Here is a 25,358-nt window from a genome sequence, read left to right as displayed (position 1 = left end):
CCGACTTCGGCTCGGGTCATGATCTCGTGGTTGTGGGTTCGAGCCCCGCGTCGGGCTCTGTGCCGACAGCTCGGAGCCTGGAGCCTGCTTCGGATTCTGTGTCTCCCTCTCTCGCTGCCCCTCCCCCGCTCATGCTCTGTGTGTGTCTCTCTCTAAAATGAATAAAGGTTAAAAAAAATTTTTTTAATTAAAAAAATAAAACCTTTCAAAATCATAGCCACGGAGCAAGTATGTTTCGTGCCTGTGACGTTAGTTACTGCACAATTTAAAGTATTTCAGAGGCCTTTGAAGGTTTCATTTACCTACTGTTCTGAAGACAGAAAACAGAACAAGCAATTCCTTTAGTCGACAAGAAGTAAACTTTCTCTGTTACCATCGTATTTTCAAATTGCCAACAGGTGGTAAGAAGATACATCCTGGGTTCAGTCGTGGACAGTGAGAAGAACTACGTGGATGCTCTCAAGAGGATTCTGGAGGTACTGAAACCCCGTGTCACACAGTACACGCAGGTTTTACTCACCCTTCTTGCACGTGTGTGTGTGCGTGTGTATGAGCCATGACATAATCAAACTTGCGGAACCCTCAGAAGACCCTAAGTGCCGTGTCTGCATGTTGACGTGAAGTCCGGCGATTTGTGGTGAACGCTGTCGTGAGTGGCTCTCCCCCCGTGTGTGGCGCACGCCACCTCCCCGTGTGTTTCTTAGCGCTACGAGAAGCCACTGTCGGAGATGGAACCGAAGATCCTGAGTGAGAGGAAGCTGAAGACGGTGTTCTACCGGGTCAAAGAGCTGCTGCAGTGCCACGGCATGTTCCAGATCGCGCTGGCCAGCCGCGTGGCCGAGTGGGACTCCGTGGAGACCATCGGGGACGTCTTCGTGGCTTCGGTAATTCTCGGCGGCCCAGCCGCCCCACGCTGTCCTGGGCTCCGGAGCCGCGTCCCGTCCCGTCCCAGTGAACGCGGCTGCGTCACACGGGGTGTCGGTGTCGGCGGGGAGCCTGGTGCCCCGCAGGGCCCCTCGAGGCCACCGTGAGGACAGGACGCTCTGCCCAGCGCACAGGAGGGGGAAGGGTCACGAAGGCCAAGGGCGGGCCGGGGGAGGTCTGGGCGGCCTGTGCACCGGCAGGCGATTTGAGCGTGCTTTCTGTGGCCTGTGGCCAACGCCACGGCTCTGTTGACAGGGTTGTCGCCTCGTCCCGCTCACGCCCTCGTCAGGTGGGTCTCGCCCTGAGCCCTGTCCCTGTCAGGGGGCGGCGGAAAACGCCCTGTGGGAAAATACCGACCCGTTTCCCTGAAGCTTGTCCTCTGTGACCCGGGTGTGGGGTGCGGATACGGTGGCCGGGCGGCCGCTGACACAGGATGAGCCTTCCCTGGCAGGGGGAGCCATGCGCTGCCCGGGAAGCCCGGCCTCAGGTCTCACCCAGAGGTTTTATCTTCGGTCGTTTGTGACCGTGTGTCGTGCGTGAGGGAGCGGTCTCTCTGGATGCGGGAGGTTGTAGCTCAGGAGAACGGGTTCTCTCAGGAGAACGGGTTCATTGTTGCGTGAAGACAAGAATGCCATCAAAGCTGGAGGTTCAAGTGCTCGAACGCTACATGAACGCTGTAGTAACGATAAAGAAACCTTTTCCTTTTTTCTGTACGACTGTGTTCTTTTTTTTTTTTTTTTTAATTTTTTTTTCAATGTTTATTTATTTTTGGGACAGAGAGAGACAGAGCATGAACGGGGGAGGGGCAGAGAGAGAGGGAGACACAGAATCGGAAACAGGCTCCAGGCTCCGAGCCATCAGCCCAGAGCCTGACGCGGGGCTCGAACTCCCGGACCGCGAGATCGTGACCTGGCTGAAGTCGGACGCTTAACCGACTGCGCCACCCAGGCGCCCCTGTACGACTGTGTGTTCTTAATGATGCATATAAATTACAGGGTGCCTTGAACACAGAAACAAGAGCTCTTCCTGAGATATTTGTAGGATCCCTTTTGGGGACCTTTACGAGAAACAAAACAAAGCAACCGTGGATATTTACTTTGTTCTTGCATTTTCTGGCTATTTTCTGGGTTTAGCATAAACGTTTACTCTATTCCTCTTCTTAAAATATTTATTTACCTTGGGAACTTTTTTTTAAAAGGAAAAAAAACTTTAAAAAAATAAATACATGTGTATAAAATTTAGGTGAAAGCATTTTGCCGTAAGTGATGGTCACACCAGATACCCGCTATGGATATTCCTGTTTATCCTGAGAACTTGCCGGATCTTAGAAGAATACCAGCGGGAGGGTGGTGGTTGTGCCTCCTGGTGTTTCTAGGAAAACAGGACAGTAGGCGGACAGACGGATGGATAGGACACTGACCTCAGCCACAAGGGCTGGAGGGGACTGATTTTCTTCTTGCCCCGGAGCGTTTCCAGGGGACAGTCAGTGCCGGCTCGTTGGGACATTGGGGCCTGTGTCCCAGTCTTTCCCGCAGGGGAAATCCGCAGTGAGGATCGGCCGCAGCTTACAGAAGGGGGTCGGAAATGATCATGTCCACACGCCTGTAGTCAGGAACTCTTATTCCCTGAGAGCCAGCCCGCCGGGGATGTGAACCGGGTTGCCTGCACGGGCACCAGGGGGAGCAGAGTAAGATGAGCTGTCCAAACAGTTCCTGACGAGTTTGTTTAAAGACGGAAAAGGAATCACACCCAGGCATAATGAAGTGTGTCCTGCGCAGACATCGTGGTGCCCGAGAGGTGGCTTTTAGGGCAGGTTTCAAACCTTTTATCCCGTCCTGGAAGGGGGAGGGTCTGGGCTCTGTGCATCATTGATGCTTCCCAATGTTCTCTGGTCTTTCAGTTTTCCAAATCCATGGTGCTGGACGCCTACAGTGAGTATGTGAATAATTTCAGCACAGCCGTGGCAATCCTCAAGAAAACGTGTGCCACGAAACCTGCTTTCCTTGAATTTCTAAAGGTAAGAACTTGCCGCTTTTTCGTTTAGGTTTTAATACCTTTTGATAACAGGTTCCATGCGAAAACACTTGACAATGAGATTTTACCAAACCCTGCCTCTAAATGTGTAACGTCCTCTACAAAGATTTTGGCACCAAGGTGTGGGGTCAGTGCTGGAAATAAAGATGAATTTTCAGCAGTGGCTTGGCTCTTTGAAAACAACCTTGATTTGCACATCCTCGGACTTGTGTGGACGTGAATAGACAGAAAGCGAGGGTCGGGTCCTCGGATGTGTGTAGACGTGGATGGACAGAATGTGAGGGTCGGGCCCCCAAGGATCTGCCATTGGCTTCCTGTCCTTGAGCATAGTATCGGTAGCAGCAGACCGAACATTTGGGATCTGGGTAGAGCTCTCTGGCCCCCTTCAAGTCAGAGCAGTGAGCTGACCCGCAAGGATGTGGCCCCCAGTGGGGCTCTGATGTCAGGTGGAGAGGGCTACCCTCCCCAGGCTTGTCTGACTTGGACGTCGTCGGGTTCCTGCCGGGGGACGTTGAGCCGGGGTATTTAGCTCACGGCCACGGGGGCTGCTGCGCATAGAACCGACGGGATCCCTGCAGACGCTCACGGCGGCCAGCCACCGAGCCCAGACCTCAGTTGCACGAGGCTCCGGTTCCCGTTGTAACACTGGAGCCAGCCAGAGTTTGGTCCCGTTACTGGAACCGTGTTCTCGAAGCTCGGGCTGTCCGGCAGTGAGCGAGCACGAAACTGTTTTCGCTGACCACAGTGTGATCAAGGCTGCGCTATTCCCCTCCTCCTCCAGTCGAGGCTTGCCGAGGGATTAAATCAGCCCCCAGCCTTGGTGGCCTCGGTGCCCGGTGGTCTTTCTGTACCACGGCGTTTCTTCTCCTGGGGAGGAAAATACAGGCCATTCAGAGAGTTCCTTCCTTGCAGGAGGCCGAACTGTCTTGGGGACCGTATCTGAGATGTCAGCAGGGGAGCCGGCCACAGCCCCCACTGTCCCATGACCTCCTGGTCAAGCCCGGGCACCGGTGTTGGGGGAGGGGGCTGAGCCCTGCCTCTGCCATCAGACCGCACAACTCCCTCAGCCGGAGAGAGCTGGATACCCCACCCCGGTTTGCCAATGGTCCAGCCCGGTGGGGTGTCCGTCCCAGGCTGAGAGGCGGGTCGAGGGACCAAGCGGCCCTCACTCAGCTGGGGCAGCTCAGACAGGACAGACCCAGGGACACCCCCACCCCTGAGACCCTCACACCTGGAGCCTGAGGTAGGGAGTTTGGAGGTTGGGCCCGAATGCAGGGGGTCCGTGGCCACCACGAAGATCTCGCTCCAGCGCCCGTGGCGGGCTACCGTTAAGGGTCCTCACGACTCCCGTTTGGGATTCTGTGGTTTTCTTTTCTTCTTTTTTTGTAAGTGCACTTTTCCGGTGACTGTAGGGTCCCAGAAACTAACTCAGCACTTAGAGGATTAAATGAATTGGTAAACGGATAAATGCTGCCTGGCGTCAGAGGTGGCTCTTTTTTTTTTTTTTTTTTTTAATTCTTTTAAAGTTTATTTATTTTGGAGGGGGAGGGGCAGGAAGAGAGAGAGAGGGGATCCCAAGCAGGCTGTATGCTCAGCAAAGATGCAGGGCTCGAACTCACAAAACGGTGAGATCATGACCTGAGCCTCACCGACTGAGCCCCCCGGGCGCCCCCAGAGGTGGCCCTGAAAGCACCGGGTGACGAAACGGGAGATTTCAGCCGGGAATCCAGCCCCGGCCGGCTCGGACCTAAAGCACAGGGGCTCGCCTGTGCTGGCGTGCGAGGCGTCGGGGGGTCGTGAGGTCGGGGCGTGCGCCCTGCCGCGGCGTCTGTGTCGGGCGGGAGGGCGGCCCCGGTGTCGGGAGCAGCTCGGGTCATCGAGGCCTCTCCTCACAGCAGTGCCAGGAAAGCAGCCCCGACCGCATCACACTCTACAGCCTGATGATGAAGCCCATACAGAGGTTCCCGCAGTTCATCCTCCTGCTGCAGGTGAGGGCACGCGGGGTCGTGGGCACGGACCCCGAGCGAGCGTGGACGCGGCCCCGGGCCCCACCCGCGCTCTTGTGCGTGGGTGGAGGTGGCCGGACTCCCCGGGGCGGAGAGGAACCCGCTCCGTCTGCCAAGTCAGGGTCGGGTCCAGGGTAGCGGGGAAAACGTCCCATCCTCTGTGCCCTGGGGGTGGGCGCAGGCTCAGGAGACCGAGTGGAGACTCAGACCGACCGTGCCGGCCGTGAGCTTGGTGCACAGACGGTCCAGGGAGCGGGAGGTTCCCCGGAGAAGAGGTTTCCCAGCGGACCCCGCGTTTGTTCAGACTAACGCTATTCAGACTAGTACACGTGTTGTTTCTGACAGGACTGGTTCCGAGCGGGGGTACGAAATACCGTCCCGGGAAGCCCGGCCTGCTCCCGTGTGACGCACTGTCCGTGTGTACCCCTTGTCCACTCCAAAGCCCGTGACCCCACGACTGGGGGCGCTCTGCACCCACCTCCCGGAACTGCCTGAAAATGGCATTTCTGAGGACGGTCCCGCTGGCCCCTGCGGCGTTGGGTCTCTTAGATCCCTCAGCTTGCCCTCCCGAGGACGTCGGGTGGCTTTGCCTGGCTTACCGACTCCTTTTACGCAGAGGAGTCGTGAAAATAGGAAGAAAAAGGTACAGACGTGAAACGCGAACATCGGCTGCTTCTGTGGTTACTCTCGTCTTTCTCCCTTTTTCACTTGTGTTTCCCGGTGCGTGTCCAGTCACACGAACGTGTTAGATCAGGTGTCTGGTTTCCAAACGCCTGGGTCAGAATGTTAATAACAAAAGCCCGATGGTTTCCCCCTGAGATCAGAATATCCGGGAAACGCGTTTTTTTCCTCCAGTTGACAAGTATTTGCCAGGCTCTCCGAACGTGAGGCTCCAGGCCTGCGTCGGTCCACCGCAGAGGGTGGCAGAGGCTGGTGAGGAAGAAAGGTGTCACATCCAGAAACCAGCTAGCTCCTTGTTTAGCTAGACGGGGACCAGCCTCCCGGGCCACAGGTGCTGGCGGTCGGTAGGTCACGACCCAGGCGCCAAGAGCAGAGACGGAACCGCTTGTAACCCGTGCGGTGTATGTTTGAGTGCTTGGGCAGACCGCGCTTAGTGACGTGCTGCTAAGTGATCGCCGGTCGCCCGCATTTACCGCGTGCGCTGAGGTACTGTCGGGTCGTCACACCTCACTCGTGAGTAGCGTTTCGTCCTTAGTTAATTAAAGTCGGACGTAGTCTGCAGTCTGGCTTTCCGGCTTTTGGTTAGCCGTTAATAAACGACGGCAAACCTTTGGCCCAGGGCTTTACCAAAATCAATTTTTCCAGAAGGATGAGAAGGCCGTGGGCAACAGAACAAAAGCATCTCAGGACAAGCTCTGAGCCTCGTACTGCTTGAGAGCAAGGACATGGTCCTGGGTGACGTTTCTCTGATTTTTGTCTAAGAGCAGTCCCCTTAACAAAAGGTGGCGCGTTGCTGTCCCCCCCGCCCTTGTTTCCTGGGGCTGTGGTGTTCCTCCCCCACCCCTCCCCGTCCTACCTGGGCGCCCGGGAGACTCACCCGAGATGTCTCCAGATGCGTGAGCGGGCTCCCTGGTGGGCCGCCCTCTGTCCCTCAGGGTTCACTCTGGGGGCGGCTCAGGGAGGGTCCGGGTTACTTAGGAAGACGCACAGCAGGAGTCGGACGGGGTGAAGTTTGTGCACCTGAGAGGGCTGCGTGGGGGCGCCCGGAGACCCGGCTCCCAGGAGCTGGAGGACAGTGCCCTCCCTCCCTCCTGAACTGTCAGTGCGCGGGGAGGGACGGCCTGGGGACTGGCGTGCTTCCTTCCCCTCCTGTGACCCGTCAGCACCCTGCCCTCCTTGTCTGTGTGCTGGTCCCCGGCTCTCCTGGGCCCGGCCCCTGTGGCGCCAGGACCCCACAGCCTTCCCTGAACCTTCCCGGCTCTCCTGGGCCTGCGGGCTCCGACACGTGGTCCTCCTGGAATTCGTCTCGCTGTATCCCGCTCCTGTCTCCTGTCCTGCGTTGTCCCCAAATAAGTAACAGTCCGGAGAGAACGACGGACTCCCCTCTTCCCTCACGTGGTTCTGTCCCGGCATCTGGCGGGGCCTCCCTGTTGCTTGTCCTGATGGCGCTCAGATAGCAGGTAGATGCTGCCAGCAGGTGACGGTAGAGCCAGAACCCATCGTGAGACTGTCGACTTCCCTTGCCAGGATTTGATGTGACTCACGGGGGCGCAGATGTATCGCAGCTCAGCATACAGCGTTCGTTCAGACCAGAAGTGTTGCGTCATTTGTGCAGTGCTTCGTTTTTTCCCGATAAAGAACAAAAAGCAGGTTTAGAAGACGAGGGTGCCGTTGAGTTCGAGCTCGGGTTAAGCAGATGTTGGCGTGGGGAGGCCGGGCGGAGGGCCAGGCTGGCCCGAGGGGGGTGCGTCCGCACGCGTCTGCCTCCCACGGCGGAGGTCAGCACGTCATCTGCGGCAGCTGGAACGCGGTGGGGCCCGTGTGGAATCGCGGTGGTGACGTCAGGACTGTCACTTAGATGTCACTCTTGAGAGCCTCCCCTGTGTTTGACCCACGTGACGTCATTCTGTTGGTGACCACGTTGTCACTCCCTGCCGCACATCCTTCCTGCAGTCTGCTCATCCCTTTGCGGCCCTGCAGGCGTAGACAGAGGTTTCTGGCAGGGGTGGGGCGAGGCCCTGCCGTGTGCGGGGAAGCCGGGGCTGCGGCCCGAGGCGCCCCAGCAGCCGTGCCCACTCGGCGTTCGGGAATGGACCTGTTGAAACACAGCAGCTGGAGCCGTGCGTGGGGCCGGGCTCCATTGGTCCGGCTCCGCCAGAGGGAAACGGTCTAGGTGTGACCTTGAACACCGCGGCCGGGCACGGGACGTTTCCGAGGTGTGGCGTGCCTGTGATTATGGTGCCTGTTATTGGAAAACGCTGGCTTCCTCCATCAGCAAAGCCACTGAGTGAGTTTGTTTTTGCACAAGGAGCCGTTCTGGTGTTCAGCCAAACCGTGAGTCAGCTAGCTTACCATCCTGGCCGCCGTGCTCATTCTATTCCTCCCCACAAGTAGCCCGAGCGCTGCCGGCTCGTGCGCCACGCGGGTGTTGGCCGGACGCGTGCCTGTGCAGCCGTCTGCGCCTCCGCGCCAGCAAGCACGTGCCCCCTGTTCACCTTGTTTCTTCTCCCCAAGGACATGCTGAAGAACACGTCCAAAGGGCACCCTGACCGGCTGCCCCTTCAGATGGCGCTGACGGAGCTGGAGACGTTGGCCGAGAAGCTCAACGAGAGGAAGAGGGACGCTGACCAGCGCTGTGAGATCAAGCACGTGGCCAAAGCCATAAACGAGCGATACCTGAACAAGGTTGCCCGAGGCGTCCCGGTCTGGGCTGGTGTTCGGTTTGCTTTGTACTAATGAGCCACCCGTATGTCACCTGCTTGCTACTAATCTCGTGGACGCTTTGCAGTGACGCCGTGGCCCAGAGCCCTGGTCTGGAAGCCGGTGGGGAGCGTCAGGCGGGTCGTGACACATTTTCTCGGGGAAGGGGCTCCCACGGTCATTAGACCCGCAGACGGGTCCGGGACCGCCATGGCAGTTCCCATCAGCTCTTGTAGCTGAATCTGTTGCCAGAATGCAGTATTTCCTTTTGGATGGTCACGATAAAATCAGGAAGTGTTGCTTACGTTCTCACCTGCACCTGTCTGTGCGTGTCCTAAGCTGTGTTCATCATGGAAATGGGCCAAAATATGGCAGGAAAGCAGCTCCTGGGCAGAGCTCTGTTTCCTCTTTATGTTCACAAGTCCTTTTCCTACGACACTAAGCTGGTTTTAGGTGGGCTTTTCCATAGCTGTGCATGGCTCTGGCCCCCGGAAGAAGTTATTGACAGGAGCTGTCAATAGATAGATAGATGGTTATCTATCATATGTATCGTTGCTAATGTCACCTTTCGTTTTTGTCATTAGGGGTAATTTCTGAGCACAAAGTGACACTCAGTTTAACTACGAGAACTTTACTGTATTACGTTTTAAGGAACGGGTTTTCCTGATTTTCTAAGTGATTTGTATGGGAATTTCTATGAGCCAAAAATTGCATTAAATGACAGTTTGCGTGGTTCAGAGTCATGCCCGCTTGTGGTCACAGCGTTTGCAAACCCATGCGGCACAGAGTGAGCCCAGGCGGACGAGGAGGCAGAGCCTTGTCGCTCACTACCGATTCTGTACCTGTGCGCACAGCCCCGTTACCCTGTGAGCACGTCAAGAATAGGTAGGCGGTGAGCTCGGCCGCTGCAGATTTACAATCCAGACATGCTACTGATCATCTGGGCTGAGGGTTCCAGATGTCCTTTTGGGCTGAATTGTTGCAAGAAGTCCAACTTCTGTGTGACTTACTTCAGTTTACTAATTAATACAAAGCATGTCTCCGAAGACCAAGGGTGTCGTGTTTGGCTCAATGAAATAAAATGTGGGGAATCACAAGAAGCAAAGATGTTTCCATAATTGTTACCCTGGGAAGAGTAAGACCAAGTAGCATTGCACTCGTAAGTACTCTCGGCTGTGCGGTGTTGTAAAGAACAGAGTGGTGGCCAGGTGTGGACGGCGGTGTGTGAGGAATGGAGCAGGCACTCGGGCACGTCATCTAAGGAGAAGGGAACATGAGGAGCGCCGGGTGGAAACGAATGAGCCCTCCTTGCTGGAGGCATTGTGTTTACGAGGACAGGGTTAGTCTCCTCTCGCTGTTCAGGATAACTGCAGACGCTGGCCATACAACTATTTAGCTTAAGAAAAAAGCCACTTTCTGAATTCTTAATAGCATACATATGAAGCATGCTTGCCTTGAAAGTGTATGGACTCTCCGTGAGGAAAAAATCTGTAAACGTTGACACTCTATATGCCTATATGTTGCAAGACTTTCGCTCACCTGTTTTCTTCTTTTGATGAACTTGGTTGTGGGAACCGTGTCGAGCGTGACCTTGAATGTTCAGCTTCTCAGCAGTGGGAATCGGTACCTCGTGCGGTCTGACGATATGATCGAAACCGTGTACAACGACAGAGGGGAGATCATGAAAACCAAGGAGCGTCGGATCTTCATGCTGAGTGATGTGTTGGTGTGTGCCACGGTCAGCACACGGTGAGCGTCTGCCGCGGCCACCGGGGTATCTTCACGCTCGCATGCGGGGCGCGTCCCGGCTGAGCGGGTGACTCCGTGATCGCTCCCATCCGTGCTGCGCTGGTCTGTGTGCACGTCTTCATCCCCTCTCCTGGGATTGCGGGGGGCCAGGTCCCAATCAAGCCGAGGGTTTGCGGAGAGTCGGGTCCCCAAGAAGCTGAGGGCTAAATGGGTGCAGTGTTGGGGTACCTGGGGGGCTCAGCTCGTTAAGCGTCTGACGTCAGCTCAGGTTATGGTCTCAGGGACAATGGGTTCAAGCCCCATGTCGGGCTCTGTGCTGACAGCTCATAGCCTGGAGCCTGCTTTGGATTCTGTCTCCTTCTCTCTCTCTCTGCCCCTCCCCTGCTCACACTCTGTCACTCGCTTAAAAAGCATGAATAAACACTTGAAAAATTAAAAAAATAATAAAGGGGTCCATTGTTAAGTCGCCAGGTCACTGTTGGAGGAGATTAGGGACGTTTGGTCTATTTCTCTTTAAACGTAAGGCCAGCGTTAGAACCAGAAGCTACATTGAGTTTCTTTTATTTGCCTCCTAAATCATTCTGCAGTCTTGTTGTATCATTGCTCACTCAGATTTTTCTCCTTAGCTGCCTCTCTGTGAATACATTTTTGATGAGTGCATCTTATATAATTATATTGGAGGCATTTATGTTCACTGTGAAACCAAAGAAACGAGGGTATAGTGCTTCAGCATTTCCTACACTTAAATTTGTTTATCATTAGAACTGCTCCCCAGGGCACCTGGGGGCTCAGTCGGTTAACTATCCAACTTCGGCTCAGGTCATGATTTCACTGCTTGAGAGTTCGAGCCCTGTGTCGGGCTCTGCTGACAGCTCAGAGCCTGGAGCCTGCTTCAGATTCTGTGTGTGTGTCGCTCTCTCTCTGCCCCTCCCCTGCGCTCGCTCGCTCTCTCTTTCTCTGAAAAATAAACAAAGATTACAAAAAAACCTCCCCAACACCTAGAATATTGTAGCTGGTTGACGAAATCTGAGAAGTTACACGTAGAGGTGGATTGTAAGGGAACTGAGGTAAAATGGCATGTTTTGAATTGAATGCTCTGGGTGCTTTATAAAGTCACACACGCTGACATCCTGAGCCAGCTCGTCATGGCTTGAGAGGGATTGCTGTTCACGCTCAGGAGCTTGGGAGACGGTTTCCAAACCACTGCCTGCTTGAAATCGCCCACCGTGTGTGTTTACAGTGTGGAGACTGGCCAGGGAGACAGTGAGGCCTTCCCCTCCCAGCGGAAGCCAGGCATTAGGCCCTCCCCAGCACAGGCTGAGTGGGGCCCCAGCGGGCAGCCGGGTGGGAGAGTCTCTATGGGCTTATGCTGCACAGCCTGGGTTCCAGCCCAGTCCCAGCCCGGCCTTCTCAGGACATTGGGAACCACCCCATCTCGCTGAGCCTCACACTCGTGCTCATATGGTGAGGAAGCCAGCCACCCCTGGGACCTCTGTGAGGGTCCAGCCCAGGACCATTGTCAGACTTTCAGCTCAGCGCCTGGCACGGTCCTGCCCAGTAACCATCACCTCTGTTAGGGCTCCTCCTCGGCCACACTTGATCTGAGGCAGCTACGAGATAAGGCTGGAAAATCTACCAATTTTATTTTATATTGATTATTATTTCTCTTAAAGTTTATTTATTTTGAGAGAGACGGAGACAGTATGAGTGGGGGAGGGGCAGAGAGAGAGAGAGAGAGAGAGAGAGAGAGAATCCCAAGCAGGCTCCGTGCTGCCAGCACAGAGCTGATGTGGGGCTTGAACTCACGAAACCGTGAGATTGTGACCTGAGCCGAAACCAAGAGTCGGGGGCTTAACTGACCGAGCCGCCCAGGCGCCCCTGGGAAATCTACCTATTTTAAACGCCCACCCCCTTTGGCAAGAATCCTGTTTGTTTGGTCCCTGTCAGTGGCTCAGCCTTTATCGTTCGATTTGCCGTGGCCACACTTTGACCTCTGGAAGCAGCCACGTTTGGCGTGGTCTGGTCCCTGCCTTCGTCCACGCGTAGAAAGGAGCAGCCGGTGGCGTCCGTGCGTTGCGAGGTGTGTGCCGAGTCTGGACGCCTGGGGAGGCTTGCGGGGTGTGTCTCCCCAGCGAGACCTTTCTGCTCTTGGCTTCCCAGCCCATGTGCTGCTTCCTGCAACACGGAAGTTAATGGCACGTGGTTAGCAGCATGGCTCCCAGGCTTAACTGCCCAGGAAGCGCCCCCACCCCCCATGTCCAGGTGAAGCCAGTGCCTTTTCCCCACACTGGCTCTGGGCACGAGGCTGCCCCAGACGCCCCCTGCCTGCCCGGGAGGTGCCGCCATGAAAGATGAGGTCACACAGTGAGATGACTTTGTAGACAGCTCAGCACAGAGCAGATGTGGGTGTTTCTCGCCCAACGTATTTGCTGTTCGTAAGCAACCTTTGTCTGAATGTAGTGGGAGGGTCACCCTCCCTGCACGTGGCATCATGCAGCGTCTCGTGGGCAGCCCAGGTGCATGATCCACCAAAGGAGCCGCGTCCATTTGGTTCTTTTGAAATTTGTATGTAATTTTAAAAACTTCAAGCCGAATAAGAAACGAATGAATCCTTAAAAATGGATGTAGCTGTGTTAGCTGCCAGGTCTATTTTTTAAAATAATGCCCGGGCTGTGGCATAGATCCCGAGTTTTGACACCTTTTTACAAAGTGAGTAAAGAGGAACAGTTCAGTTCCCACTGATGTGTTATCAGCGACTCTCCTGGAAGGTGGTGAAGGGAGGACCCACTTTGCTCTGGCTGAGATGTTAAAATAGCCCCAGGAGACTCCCTGATAACCTCAGAACATCGAGATCCCAAACCTCTGCAGAAGCAAAGATTTTTGATTCAAATAGGATGGGTAGAAATTTAAGGTCAAGTTCACAAACCTCTTCATTTTTAAATATAAAGCACATCTAATTCATAGAACTCAGTCTTTCATTTCCTACCAGCGTCTGAACTCTGCCTTCTCCCCCTTCCCATGTGGGCTACAAGCTGAAAAGCAAACCCTTTCATAGCAGAGAGGAGTCCAGGAGCTTTGGTCCCAGCTGATTCCTATCAGGTCAAGGATTTCAGTTTAAAGCATGCTGTCTGACATTTTGGTTATTCCTAAATACATTTTGATTGGAAAAAAAAAATCTCAAAGAAAGCAAACTGATTATCAGTAGGAGTAAGAACATTGATTGCTTCAGAGGGGTGGGGTTTTCCTGGTCACATGGAGGGCCTCAGGGTGCTGGCAGCCCTATAGCCTGGACTGGGGGGTGGTCACACAGGTGTCTGCTCTGGCATTTTCCACCTACCTGAACCAGTATGCTTGGTGTGTTTCTCTGCGTGCTTCATTTTATCATTAAAGAAGAAAATAGTCTATGTAGGTCATGGAATTTTTTGTGTGTAATTTCTACATAGTCAATAAGTAAAAAATATTTTTAATGTTTGTTTACTTTTGAGAGAAAGAGACACACAGAGCACAAGCAGGGGAGGGGCAGAGAGAGGGGGAGACACAGAATCTGAAGACACAGAATCAGCTCCAGGCTGAACCACAAGATCATGACCTGGGCCAAAGTTGGATGCTCAACTAACTGAGCTACCCAGCTGCCCCCACAGTCAATAAGTATTTTAAACATGGAGTATGATGACATGATTTAATCTTATTAAAATGCTTATACCGCAACCAACAGTACGAGGAACTTTAAGGTTCATTCAAATGAAATGACCAGAGAATATCTCTGTGCACATAGGAGCGTTTCCCTGTTAACAGTATTTGCCAGAATCCACGAGCATCTTTGCTCAAAGAGTCATCAGGGGTCTTCCAGTTCATTCCCTCTAAGCTCTTGTGGGAAACTGAGAACTTTCTGGGAGATCAGCATTTGTGTTCTCCCGTTTTCCTGGATTAGACAGTGAAGAATTCCTACCCTCTCATCTAAGGGGAGGCCTCATTCTGGAACCAAGTGGCAACTGTTAGTAAGAAGGTCATGAGCAGGATGTTTCAATAGGTGGATGTTACTCACCTGACTAAGGGATATAGAAAGTATCAAGACTTGCGCACGTAATTAACCATGAAATAACGATGTTTCAGCACCTCGGACAGCAGCACGATGTCCACCAGCCAAAGGTATTTGTTAAAGTGGAGTGTTCCTCTCGGACACGTAGAAGTAATAGAGTACGGCAATAATGAAGGTGCTGGAGAAAACAGGTGTCCCCCGGTGTACCCACCTGAGAGCCTGGCGGTCGTTGCCAACGCTAAGCCAAGTAAGTGACACTTTTACTAACGTGCTTGTGCGTCGTGGGGCTGGCATCTGCACTGACCTAATAGACCCTGTTTCCGTGGCCTCAACATGAATCCAAGGACCCAGGTAGATGGTCAGGCCGTTGGATGATGTCGTCTTTGGCGCCTGTGTTTTATGTTGGCTGACAAGTGTAGACTGAACCCTCATCTTTGAGCTTGTCTCCACTGGTGTGCATCCTGTGGGTTTATGGGGAAGCCCCACCACATGGGTGCATTCAGTCTCCCCAGGTTTGATTTCTGTTCTGTTCTGCATTTCCCACATAAGCAGTTAGGGCTCTGGCTCCTGTCTCCTGAGTGTGCACTGAGTTGCCACACAGGACATCCTTGAGTGTGTGGATCTGGGTTGTAGGTTCAGCTCTGCATGGACCAGCCCGGGAAGCCCTTTCTCTCTTCCCCAGGCTCCTCGTGGAGGGGGTGCTGGGCTGTGCGCCTGACGGGGTGAGATGAGCCAAGGGTGTCCTGATAACTTTGGCAATGCTTCAACAGTTGTGTAATATTTCTTACTAAATATTACTGTGGTCTTTGGACTGTGGATTTTGGACATAGCATAGTATTCATGACTTTCTCCTTCCCTCTCTCTCTTTTAATCCAAATAAAACCTGGCTGAGTTTCACTCACTTGCTGGCCTCTGCCCGAGTTATGAATGGGAACTTTCAGTAAGCCTTTTTATGCATGGAATGAGCCTTTATATTAAACATTAATGCTTTTGAAGTATTTATTTTGAAAGAGAGAACATGAGCGGGGGAGGGGCAGAGAGAGGGAGACACAGAATCTGAAGCCGTCTCCAGGCTCCTGGGTGTCAGCACAGAGCCCAACGTGGGGCTCGAACCCACGAACTGTGAGATCATGACCTGAGCTGAAGTCGGACGCTCAACCAACTGAGCCACCCAGGCAACCTAGGGATTGTCGCGTCTGAAAGGAAGGGCTCTAAGGTCAGTGTGGAGCTGCGTGGACTTGGGGACCTGAGACGCTGCTTTGGGGCCTAGGGGCCCTTGTCCCAAGTTTCATCCTATGTTCCTCTTGCTCTCGTGGCTTCTGTTACACGTGCAGTCAGACACCGGGAGAACGAAGCATTGGGTCAGAGAAGGAAAACTGAATCACTGCTGGTTACTTGGTAAACTCTCTGTTTCTCAGAACAACAAAGAGCAGAATGAAGGTGGCTGGTGATGTTCAGGTGATACCAGCTTCTCCAGGAGAAAGAGTTAACGTGCTTGTCCGTCCATGGAGGAATCGCCCATCATTAACAGACTGTGGCCATGGAAGGGTTTGATTGGGAATTTTCTGGATGCGGCTTTCCAGATGGAAAGGCCTCAAGGAAGCTCCAGGAAGCAGTGTTCGTGGCCCTGGAGTCCTGGGAAGGGCACTTGGCAGGGTCACTGCCCACCCTGATGTCCCGGTTTCCTGACACAGTCATTTAATGGTGTCAGTTCTGTGTTGGACGTGTTACTTGTTTCAGCGTTAACGTTTTTTTTTTTTTTTTAATTTTTTTTTTTTTCAACGTTTATTTATTTTTGGGACAGAGAGAGACAGAGCATGAATGGGGGAGGGGCAGAGAGAGAGGGAGACACAGAATCGGAAACAGGCTCCAGGCTCTGAGCTATCAGCCCAGAGCCTGACGCGGGGCTCGAACTCACGGACCGCGAGATCGTGACCTGGCTGAAGTCGGACGCCCAACCGACTGCGCCACCCAGGCGCCCCAGCGTTAACGTTTTTATCATGGTGTTCCTACAGTACGGCTCACCCACCTTACGTGGACAGTGGGCGTTACCTTGGCGGTGACCGGTGGACAGACACTGCCCAGAGCTGGGGGTCCGGTGGGCACCGAGACTACAGTTCAGGAGTTCCCCACACACGGATGTCTGTGGGACGTCTGTTTGCTGGGTTCCAGGTTTAGGGGTGCAGCTTTGCTGTGTGGCCGTCAGTCCCGTGGTTTCCCTGTCCACAGGGTGGATTACAATTTTAGCTCTGGGCTCCGAAAAGACCGGTGTGGAGTAAATGTGTTTGGTGGTTTAAATGCCTTCCAGGTTAAAGATAATTTTTTTTTAACAAATTAAAACGTGTGGATTCCGTGTGCGTTAGACGACCGAACTCAAGTTGGGCTTCTCCGGGGCAATTTCAGGCTTCCGGGCAGGGGGTCTGGGCTCCTGTGCTCCAGAGGCGCCGGCTGGGAACGTGGTCACTGGCAAGTTCTGCAGCAGGGGTCATCCCGCCCGGTCCAGACTCATCAGGAACGAGGGACAGTCTGCTGTTGGGGCCAGAAAGTGACCCAGTCTGTGTAGCCGATCCATAGTATTGATCTCCTTCGCACCGGCCTGCGGCCAGCAAGCGGCTTAGTTTTCGTGCAGATAGAACCGTGCCCGTCCACGAGTCACGGTGCAGCAGGCCTGTGCCCAGCGGCTCAGGGTTTTTATAGAACGGCTTCAGATGCGCCCACACTGCTTGTGTTCCTTCTGATTCTCTGGATTTGTCATGCCTCGATTATTTCGAGCCGCGAAGTAGGAACGATTGTGCTCTGTGGATAGCCGCATGACTCTCCTGCTGTTGGAATGGCTGTGCTCTGAAAGCCAGCCCGGAAAATTCGGTGTGTTATTCAGTGCTGGAGACGGAGTGTGGGCGTCACTGCGTAGCAACCACTGTCGGGAGCTGCCGGCGTGGCCGCCGCGCGTGGGCCCCAGGAGCCGCACACACGCCTCGTCCCCAGAAGAGCCGCTGGGTTCGCCTCCCCGACCCGTGACATTTCATTGGCGCTAACGTCTGCGCTGGGGGCCGGTGCCCCCGGGTGCGTGCCGGGTCCTCTGCGACCCCACGGCTTCGTTGCAGAAAACAGGCCTCTTGAAGGTATTTCGCAAAATTCCGTGCTTTGTTCCGGGGTGACTGAAAAGTTTTCACGGACACTGTGAGTCGGAGCTGGCGACCTCAGAGCCCCCGTTGCCGCCTCCACCCCAGCGGCGGGGTTACGTGCACGGGGCCGCAGCCTGTCTGGGAGTGCGTTCACGGGAGAATGAATTCACCTGTCGCCAGAGACAAGGTGTTTTCTCTTTCTTTTTTAACGTTCATTTATTTATTTTGAGAGAGAGAGAGCTCACGTGCGCAAGCAGGCGAGGGGCAGAGAGGGAGAGAGAGAATCCCGAGCAGGCTCCACACTGTCAGCGCAGAGCCTGACGTGGGGCTCGAACTCACGAACCGTGAGGCCGTGAGCTGAGCTGAGATCAGGAGTCAGAAGGTTACCCGACTCAGCCCCCAGGCGCCCCAGGGTTTTCCTCATGCAGGGTCCTTACAGCCTCTGTCCGTCACCGGCACGTCTGGGGCACCCCCAGTTTTCAGGGAACTGTGCTAAGGGGGGCCGGGGAGGGGACGGGGTCTTCACTGGAGGAGACCCACCGTCGCCTCTTTGAGCACGTCCCGAGGAGAAGGTCTGCAGACGTCTGGAGAAATGGGTGCAGGCTGAGCATGTTGTGGGGGAGTGCGTGCGACTGTGTAGGATTCCGTCCTGTCGCTGTCCCTGAGGATGAGTGTGAAAGTCACCGGCATGGCTGTAGTTGTCCGTCCTCGGGGGCACACAGGGCGGGCGGGACCGGCACCTGCCCAGAGTGTGGCAGATTTTCGTGGGGCCCCATGGCGGGCTCTGCACGGACAGCTCGGAACCTGCCTCAGATCTCTGTCCCCCCCACCGCCCCATGTGCCGGGCCACGCGCGCCGTGAAAACACAGGGCACCTTGTTCACAACTCTTAAGGATTCTGAGTCACGGTCAGCGGAGCCTGGAACCAACCAGGAGACCTGGTTTCTTCTGGGCCACGCCTGAAAAACCGTCCCCGTGGTCACATGGGTCAACTTTACATCCTGTTCTTCCCTAACAGTACGTTTGTAATTTAAGATAATTTTGGCTAACAACACACGTACTCAATTTCGTTTACCGAGTGTCGATGCCCAACCCGGCACAGCCTCGTGCTGAGCTCGGAGAGCAGCTCTGACCACTGGCTCCCGGGCTGACGCCGCGAAGCTGGTGCCGCGGAAACGTGAACCCCGAGAGACACCTCTTGCTCACCCAGCGGAGCCTCCCCTCGTCCCTGGGTCGGAGCTCCTGCTCCGCCTGTTGCCAGTTACTGTCGAGGGGACGCAGGGCGGTACACTTCCGTGGACGTGGGAGAGAAGTGTGGCTACCACTGCACGTCCTTCGAAGTGTGGGCTGTGAGTGTGGTTCTGTGTGCGAATCCTGCCTGTGTGACCGTGGGGGGAAGTGACAGAATACTTGGAACTGCGTCCTGTGACCTGCAGGCCGCCCCGAGTCCAGGGCAGCGGGGGGGCGGGCCCTGGAGGGACGCTGCCCCCCTCCCCCCTCCCCCCGGACACGAGAGTCCTGCCTGTGTTCCTGTTGTTCACGTTAGAGACAGCGCACTGGGAAGCCCACTCCGGTGTCGGATGACCCTGGTTACGGGAAATTTGGTTTGGGTCCGGCGCCATGTGTAGACACCGCTTACCGCAATGACATCAACAAGGCTTAGAGAACACCCAGAGCGGTAAACCGTCCGTCAGAGCCAGTGCGTGAGATGTTCCGTGAAACAGCTCACCGGCTCGGGTCACAAAGTTGGGTCATGAAAGACAGACGCCCAAGGAACGGGCCTAGACTGGAGGAGAGTTAAGGAGACCACAGCAGCTAAGTGCGCGTGGGACCGCGCACCGAGATGACGTGAGTGGGGAGGCTGCAGGTTACTTAGCAGTGCTGTGTCCACGTGGCTCCGTGAGATCGCGGCGTCCCGGGGCGAAGGGCGTATGCGGGGGACCTCTGTGTGTCTTTGTTCTATGTCTGAAATCACTCCACAGTTAAAACTTAGAAAAGGAAAAACCACCAAGTGCTTGAAAGTACCTACTTTTTAAAAACGTTCCAAGTCGACCGGAATCTTAATTTTAGTGCTTTCTCCCCCCGCCAGCGTAGGTGCAGACGGCGCTTCAGGTGCGTGCTGCTTGCTTGTTTTGCAGACCAGGTGTACGTGGGGCCGGGACAGCTGTACCAGGATCTGCAGAACCTCCTACATGACCTGAACGTCATCGGTCAGATTTCTCAGCTGATCGGTAACCTCAAGGGGAACTATCAGGTAACGGTCGAAGCCCCGTGACTCGGAATTCTTTTGTCACTTGTGAGTCCTTGTCAGAGCGTGGCCGTGCCTCCGGGTCCCACCAGACGTGACGATTACGGTGGTTTTAAGAACCAGTCCGACCGCGTGTTTTCTCCCGTTTCGGGTGGGGCGGGACTATTTCAGGGTCGCCGTCCTCCGTCTGCGCGTGGCCTTGAGTAGCAGTTCCCTCTCAGACATGTGTGAGCCAGACCGGCACGCGGCCCGAGCCCCGGGTTCGTGTTTGGAATCCAACAGAGCGTTACTGTCTCCTCTGAACTTTCCTGGTCCCGCCTTGCTGTCCTCCTTGCGCCGACCCCACCTTGTTCACGCACGTAAAGCGTGCGCGTATGTGTTTCGTTGGCAGAACCTAAACCAGTCAGTAGCCCACGACTGGACGTCAGGTTTACAAAGGCTCATCTTGAAGAAAGAAGAGGAGATCAGGGCTGCGGACTGCTGCAGACTCCAGTTACAGCTTCCCGGGAAGCAGGACAAGTTAGTAGTGACCCTGCCAGGGGCCTCCTTGGCCGGCCGGGGAGCCCGCTCTGCCGTGACGCCAGCCTTCATGGTCTGGTGATGGTGCCGGGCAGGCAGGGTGCAGTGTCCCGGATGGGGCACACTGCGGGACACGAATGCCTTTCCTCTGTCCCTGGCAGGTCCGGGCGGCCCACGTTCTTCACGGCCGTGTTCAATACGTTCACGCCTGCCATCAAAGAGTCCTGGACCAACAACTTGAAGATGGCCAAGCTCGCCCTGGGTAAGACTGGGCTGATGGGCGCTAAGTGAGGGATGGTCGCACGACCAGGCTGCGTCCGCTGGTCCCCTCGTTTTCTCCGTGACAGTGAAATATGTGCCTAAGAGGATAAAACCAGGTCGAGAATGACCTCAACGATAGATTCATCCATTCACCTGAAAGAATGTTTTTATTTTTTATTTTTTTTAATGTTTATCTACTTTTGAGAGAGAGAGAGAGAGGCAGAGCACGAGCGGCGGAGGGGCAGAGAGAGAGACACAGAATCTGAACCGGGTTCCAGGCTCTGAGCTGTCAGCACAGAGCCTGACATGGGGCTCGAACTCACGAACAGAACCGTGAGATCATGACCTGAGTTGAAGTCAGGCGCTTAACCGGCCGAGCCACACAGGTGTCCCTGAAAGAATGTTTTTAAACGGGAAAAATTGGCTCCAGGATGAGTGATTTTTTAAGACCTCTGTGTTATAATTTAGGAATCCTAGAAAAAAGTAAGCCGCCCCTTTTATTGTAACAAAACATTGACATCAGCTGAGACTGCCAGCACTCGAGATAAAGGCCCGTGAGTCTGTGGCCCGGGAGTCGGGAGTCGGGTCTGGGTCTAGCCGTGGTTCCCCCTCCCCAACCTGGGAGAAAGTATAGGGTGGCACCGAGTAGTCCCTCAACAATCCTGCAGCAGAAAAAGGAAGTCCTGTAGTTTGATCCGAGACAAGCTGACCTCATGGTTGCTTTCCTGCTCCTTTGTCCAAAGCCTTGCTGTCTTTCCATCCACGTTATCGGGCAGACCTCTCTCTCGAGACCTGCGTAGGGAGATGTGTGTGACTCACACACACGGGTCTGTTGCTCAGCTCACGCTGGATAGTGCGTGCGTGTGCACATGTGCGTGCAGTTCTCTTTGAGACGTGGTCGTTAAATGAAAATTAGACACAGAAGGGAACTGGGCCCTTGTGGTGCTCTCGCCCCCGGAGCTGTGATGAGTGAGGCGCCCTCGTCCCACGTGAGCCCCCCTCCCTCCTGAATAATCTAACGCTTCATCAGGCCAGGCTCCTCAGCAAGTCCACAACCCCGGAAACGGCCCGCTCCCTGAGGAGTGAGCTGAACCTGGAAACGAGCTCTCTGTGTCTTTAAGAGCTTTCATTAAGAGCCCAGAGCTGAGATGGGCAACTTGCGCTATAGCAAAATAGGTCCTCGTTTCCACTGTTTTTTTGTCCCATACCGTTGTCCCGTTGTCAAAAACCCTCTCACTGTATCTGTGGTATTTGAATCTGGACATTTCCGTTGCTTAAAAAAAAGGGGATCAAGAAAAACAGCCTCAGGTGCTTTACAAGTGACGTCTCTCAGCCCTTTGCGCCAGCGCAGTCACGGGGAGCACACCGGAACGCGGGACGGACGTGCTTTCTCGGATAAAGCAGCGAACGTACTGCTTTTCCCTTGAGGAAAGAGTGTGCTGTTTTCCAGAGATGAATGTTTAGTTCTGCTATCCCCTGCAGGGCAGGAGGCCTGAGTCTGGGGTCCGTGCGCCCAGGGCAGGAGGCCCAAGCCTGGGGTCCACGCTCAAGAGAGGAGGCCCGAGTCTGGGGTCCACACGCCCAGGGCAGGAGCCCGAGGCTGGATCCGCGTGCTCAATGTGGGGGGGGGGGCTGAGCATGGGGTGTGTGCACGCAGGGCAGGGGAGGTGGGGCTGAGCATGGGGTGCGCACGCGCAGGGCAGGGGGGGCGCTGAGCATGGGGTGCGCACACGCAGGGCAGGGGGGGCGCTGAGCATGGGGTGTGTGCACGCAGGGCAGGGGAGGTGGGGCTGAGCATGGGGTGCGCACGCGCAGGGCAGCGGGGGCGCTGAGCATGGGGTGCGCGCGCGCAGGGCAGGGGGGGCGCTGAGCATGGGGTGCGCGCGCGCAGGGCAGGGGTGGGGGGCTGAGCATGGGGTGCGCGCGCGCAGGGCAGGGGAGGGGGGCTGAGCATGGGGTGCGCGCGCGCAGGGCAGGGGAGGGGGGGCTGAGCATGGGGTGCGTGCGCGCAGGGCAGGGGAGGGGCGCTGAGCATGGGGTGCGTGCGCGCAAGGCAGGGGAGGGGGGCTGAGCATGGGGTGCGTGCGCGCAGGGCAGGGGAGGGGGGGCTGAGCATGGGGTGCGTGCGCGCAGGGCAGGGGAGGGGCGCTGAGCATGGGGTGCGTGCGCGCAGGGCAGGGGAGGGGCGCTGAGCATGGGGTGCGTACGCGCAGGGCAGGGGAGGGGGGCTGAGCATGGGGTGCGTGCGCGCAGGGCAGGGGAGGGGGGCTGAGCATGGGGTGCGTGTGCACAGGGCGGGGGTGGGGGGCTGAGCATGGGGTGCGTGCGCGCAGTGCGGGGGCCCGAGCCTGGAGTCCGTGCGCAAGACAGGAGGCCTGAGCCTGGGGTCCGTGCGCTCAATGTGGGGGGGGGGGGTGCTGAGCATGGGGTGCGTGCACGCAGGGTGGGGGGCCCCAAGCCTGGGGTCCGCACGCAGGATAGGAGGTCCGAGCCTGGGGTCCGCACGCTCAGTGCGGGGGAGGGGGGCGCTGAGCATGCAGTGCGTGCGCACGGGGCAGGGGGGCCCGAGCCTGGAGTCCGTGCTCAAGAGAGGAGGCCCGAGTCTGGGGTCCACGCACACAGGGCAGGGGGCCCGAGTCTGGGGTCTGCACGCAGGATAGCAGGCCCGAGCCTGGGGTCTGCGCGCGCAGGGTGGGGTTGGGGGGCTGAGCCTGGGTTATGCACGCAGGGCAGGGGGGGTGGCGAGCCTGGGGTCCATGCACACAAGTTGGGGGGGAAGGGTGGCCCGAGCCTGGGCTCCACAGGGCCCCCAGGAAGCTGCCGATGGCTCAGCTGTCCTTCCCCGTTCTCTCTGACCTGACCACAGAGGAGGAGAACCACATGGGCTGGTTCTGCGTGGAGGATGACGGGAATCAGATTAAGAAGGAGAGACACCCCCTCCTCGTGGGACACATGGCAGTGACGGTGGCCAAGCAGCAGGAGTTCAAGGTGACAGGAGGGCGGACCGGGAGACAGGGCCCGCTGTCTATGTGTCCTCTTGGTCTGGATGGGGACAGCGCCCCATGTTGTCGCCCCAAGTCAACTACGGTTTCCCCTTGTCCGTGGCTGTGTGGCGGGGAGCCAGTTAGGATCATTAGAGCACGAAGGCGAGACCTGCCTTTCTGCTCAGCCGTCGGCCTGGCGCGGGGGCTTTGTCGCGCATCTGATGCCTGCAGGGCACCCTTAGTCCTCCCAGGGCACACGTCTCAGACCTGTGGGCTCAGCTGCCCTTGGCTTGGCGGCATCCAGGTCCCACTGTAGGTCACGGTCAGTGGGTCACAGTCAGAGGGAAGCCTCCAGTTCCCACAGTGTGTCACAGTCAGAGGGCGGCATCCAGTTCCCGCCGTGGGTCACGGTCAGTGGGTCACAGTCAGAGGGCGGCCTCCACTTCCCACAGTGGGTCACAGTCAGAGGGCGGCATCCAGTTCCCGCCGTGGGTCACGGTCAGTGGGTCACAGTCAGAGGGCGGCCTCCACTTCCCACAGTGGGTCACAGTCAGAGGGCGGCATCCAGTTCCCACAGTGGGTCACGGTCAGTGGGTGACAGTCAGAGGGTGGCCTCCAGTTCCCACAGTGGGTCACAGAGGGCGGCATCCAGTTCCCGCCGTGGGTCACGGTCAGTGGGTCACAGTCAGAGGGCGGCCTCCAGTTCCCGCCGTGGGTCACAGTCAGTGGGTGACAGTCAGAGGGCGGCCTCCAGTTCCCGCCGTGGGTCACGGTCAGTGGGTCACAGTCAGAGGGCGGCACCCAGTTCCCACAGGGGGTCACGGTCAGTGGGTCACAGTCAGAGGGCGGCCTCCAGTTCCCACAGTGGGTCACAGTCAGAGGGCGGCATCCAGTTCCCGCCGTGGGTCACGGTCAGTGGGTCACAGTCAGAGGGCGGCCCCCAGTTCCCACAGTGGGTCACAATCAGAGGCCTCGTGTTTGCCTGAAGGGTCGCACACTGGTTGCTGAAGCTAGTCTGGGTCGAGGGGCTGTTTTGTTCGTGGTCCTGTGCTGCCTGTCGAGGCACCACAGCGGGTATCTTCGGGGACATGTGGATGTGTCCTCCCGTGAGAAACAAGTAAAGACATTCCTGCTTCCTGGTCTCAGGCCAACACCTGGGCCTGGAGCCCGGGCCCCCTGCGGCTCCCCAGGGAGGCGGGCTGGCAGGCAGAGGGCAGGACCGCGCGTCCGCGTGCCCACGCCACCAGCATCCGGGACGCCGCAGCCGCCTGTGCTCCCCGAGACGTTTGCGGTGCGTCCTGGGGTCCGAAGATACTCAAGTGATGACCCATGTGGCTCCTTAGAGGGTTGCCTCCAAAAAGCCGATTTTAGTCTGCTTTTTTCCTCCCATTCTAATCTCTAATACGTAATCACCTGCGGTTTTTGTGTCAGTGTCAGAAGTCTGTCATCCGCTCAAGGTACCGTGGCGTCTGGACACCTCCTGGTCCTGTGTTAAATGTGGGCATTTGATTTTATTCCCGCTAGATCGAATGTGCCGCCTACAATCCTGAGCCCTGCGTGACTAATGAGGTTCAGCCGGATTCGTCGTCCACAGCGCACGGTTTCCTGTGGGTAAGACGCGCTGCGTGCTTTAATGCGGGTCCCTGAAGAATCAGGGTCCATGGGCCGCGCGTGACGAGAAGCCGTAGGTTTGAAAGGTTCAGACTTGGAACGCGTGCTCGCTGCCCGCGTGTCCGCTGCCCGCGTGTCCTGGGCTGTGTTTATAAACACGGAAGTCATGGACCAGGAGAGGGGACTGAACACTTTCGGGAAAGATGTGCGAGTCTCCCTGCCTTTTCTTTCTCATCTAAGACTTTACCAGGGTAGATTCAACCAACTTAACGAATATAGGAATTTAAATATTTCTTCAGTTAAATCGCACGAGATTTCTTTTTTCCCTGTCCAAGCCGTTGCTGGCTTCTTTACGCTGGAAACTTAGTAGTTAATTTGTTCAAATGAAGTGTTGCATTTGGACTACCCTGCAGTTGAAGCGGGGTTTCTGGTTCCTGCACCCAAAGTGCATCCCCGTGCACTGTGTTTGGAGGTCTCC

General features: G+C 56.2%; 1 protein-coding gene across 1 annotated transcript in view; it reads left to right on the top strand.

Moving 5' to 3' along the window:
* ARHGEF10 (Rho guanine nucleotide exchange factor 10) overlaps positions 1-25,358 on the top strand; it is a 92,016-nt gene that overhangs the window by 40,710 nt on the left and 25,948 nt on the right. Inside the window, exons 12-23 of the mRNA XM_047092012.1 lie at positions 399-476; positions 705-884; positions 2,825-2,941; positions 4,854-4,946; positions 8,160-8,330; positions 9,949-10,094; positions 14,208-14,380; positions 19,396-19,511; positions 19,897-20,024; positions 20,186-20,286; positions 23,152-23,273; positions 24,794-24,880. Coding sequence (XP_046947968.1) covers positions 399-476; positions 705-884; positions 2,825-2,941; positions 4,854-4,946; positions 8,160-8,330; positions 9,949-10,094; positions 14,208-14,380; positions 19,396-19,511; positions 19,897-20,024; positions 20,186-20,286; positions 23,152-23,273; positions 24,794-24,880 — 1,512 coding nt within the window. The remainder of the gene's footprint in view (positions 1-398; positions 477-704; positions 885-2,824; positions 2,942-4,853; positions 4,947-8,159; positions 8,331-9,948; positions 10,095-14,207; positions 14,381-19,395; positions 19,512-19,896; positions 20,025-20,185; positions 20,287-23,151; positions 23,274-24,793; positions 24,881-25,358) is intronic.

This window comes from Lynx rufus, unplaced genomic scaffold (assembly GCF_022079265.1).
Source record: "Lynx rufus isolate CCGP_SWC_20201006 ecotype Redwood Valley unplaced genomic scaffold, mLynRuf1.p SCAF_3, whole genome shotgun sequence".
Taxonomy (NCBI): Eukaryota; Metazoa; Chordata; class Mammalia; order Carnivora; family Felidae; genus Lynx; species Lynx rufus.
The sequence above is the reverse complement of the archived record's forward strand: the minus strand, read 5'-3'. Positions and strand labels throughout refer to the sequence as shown.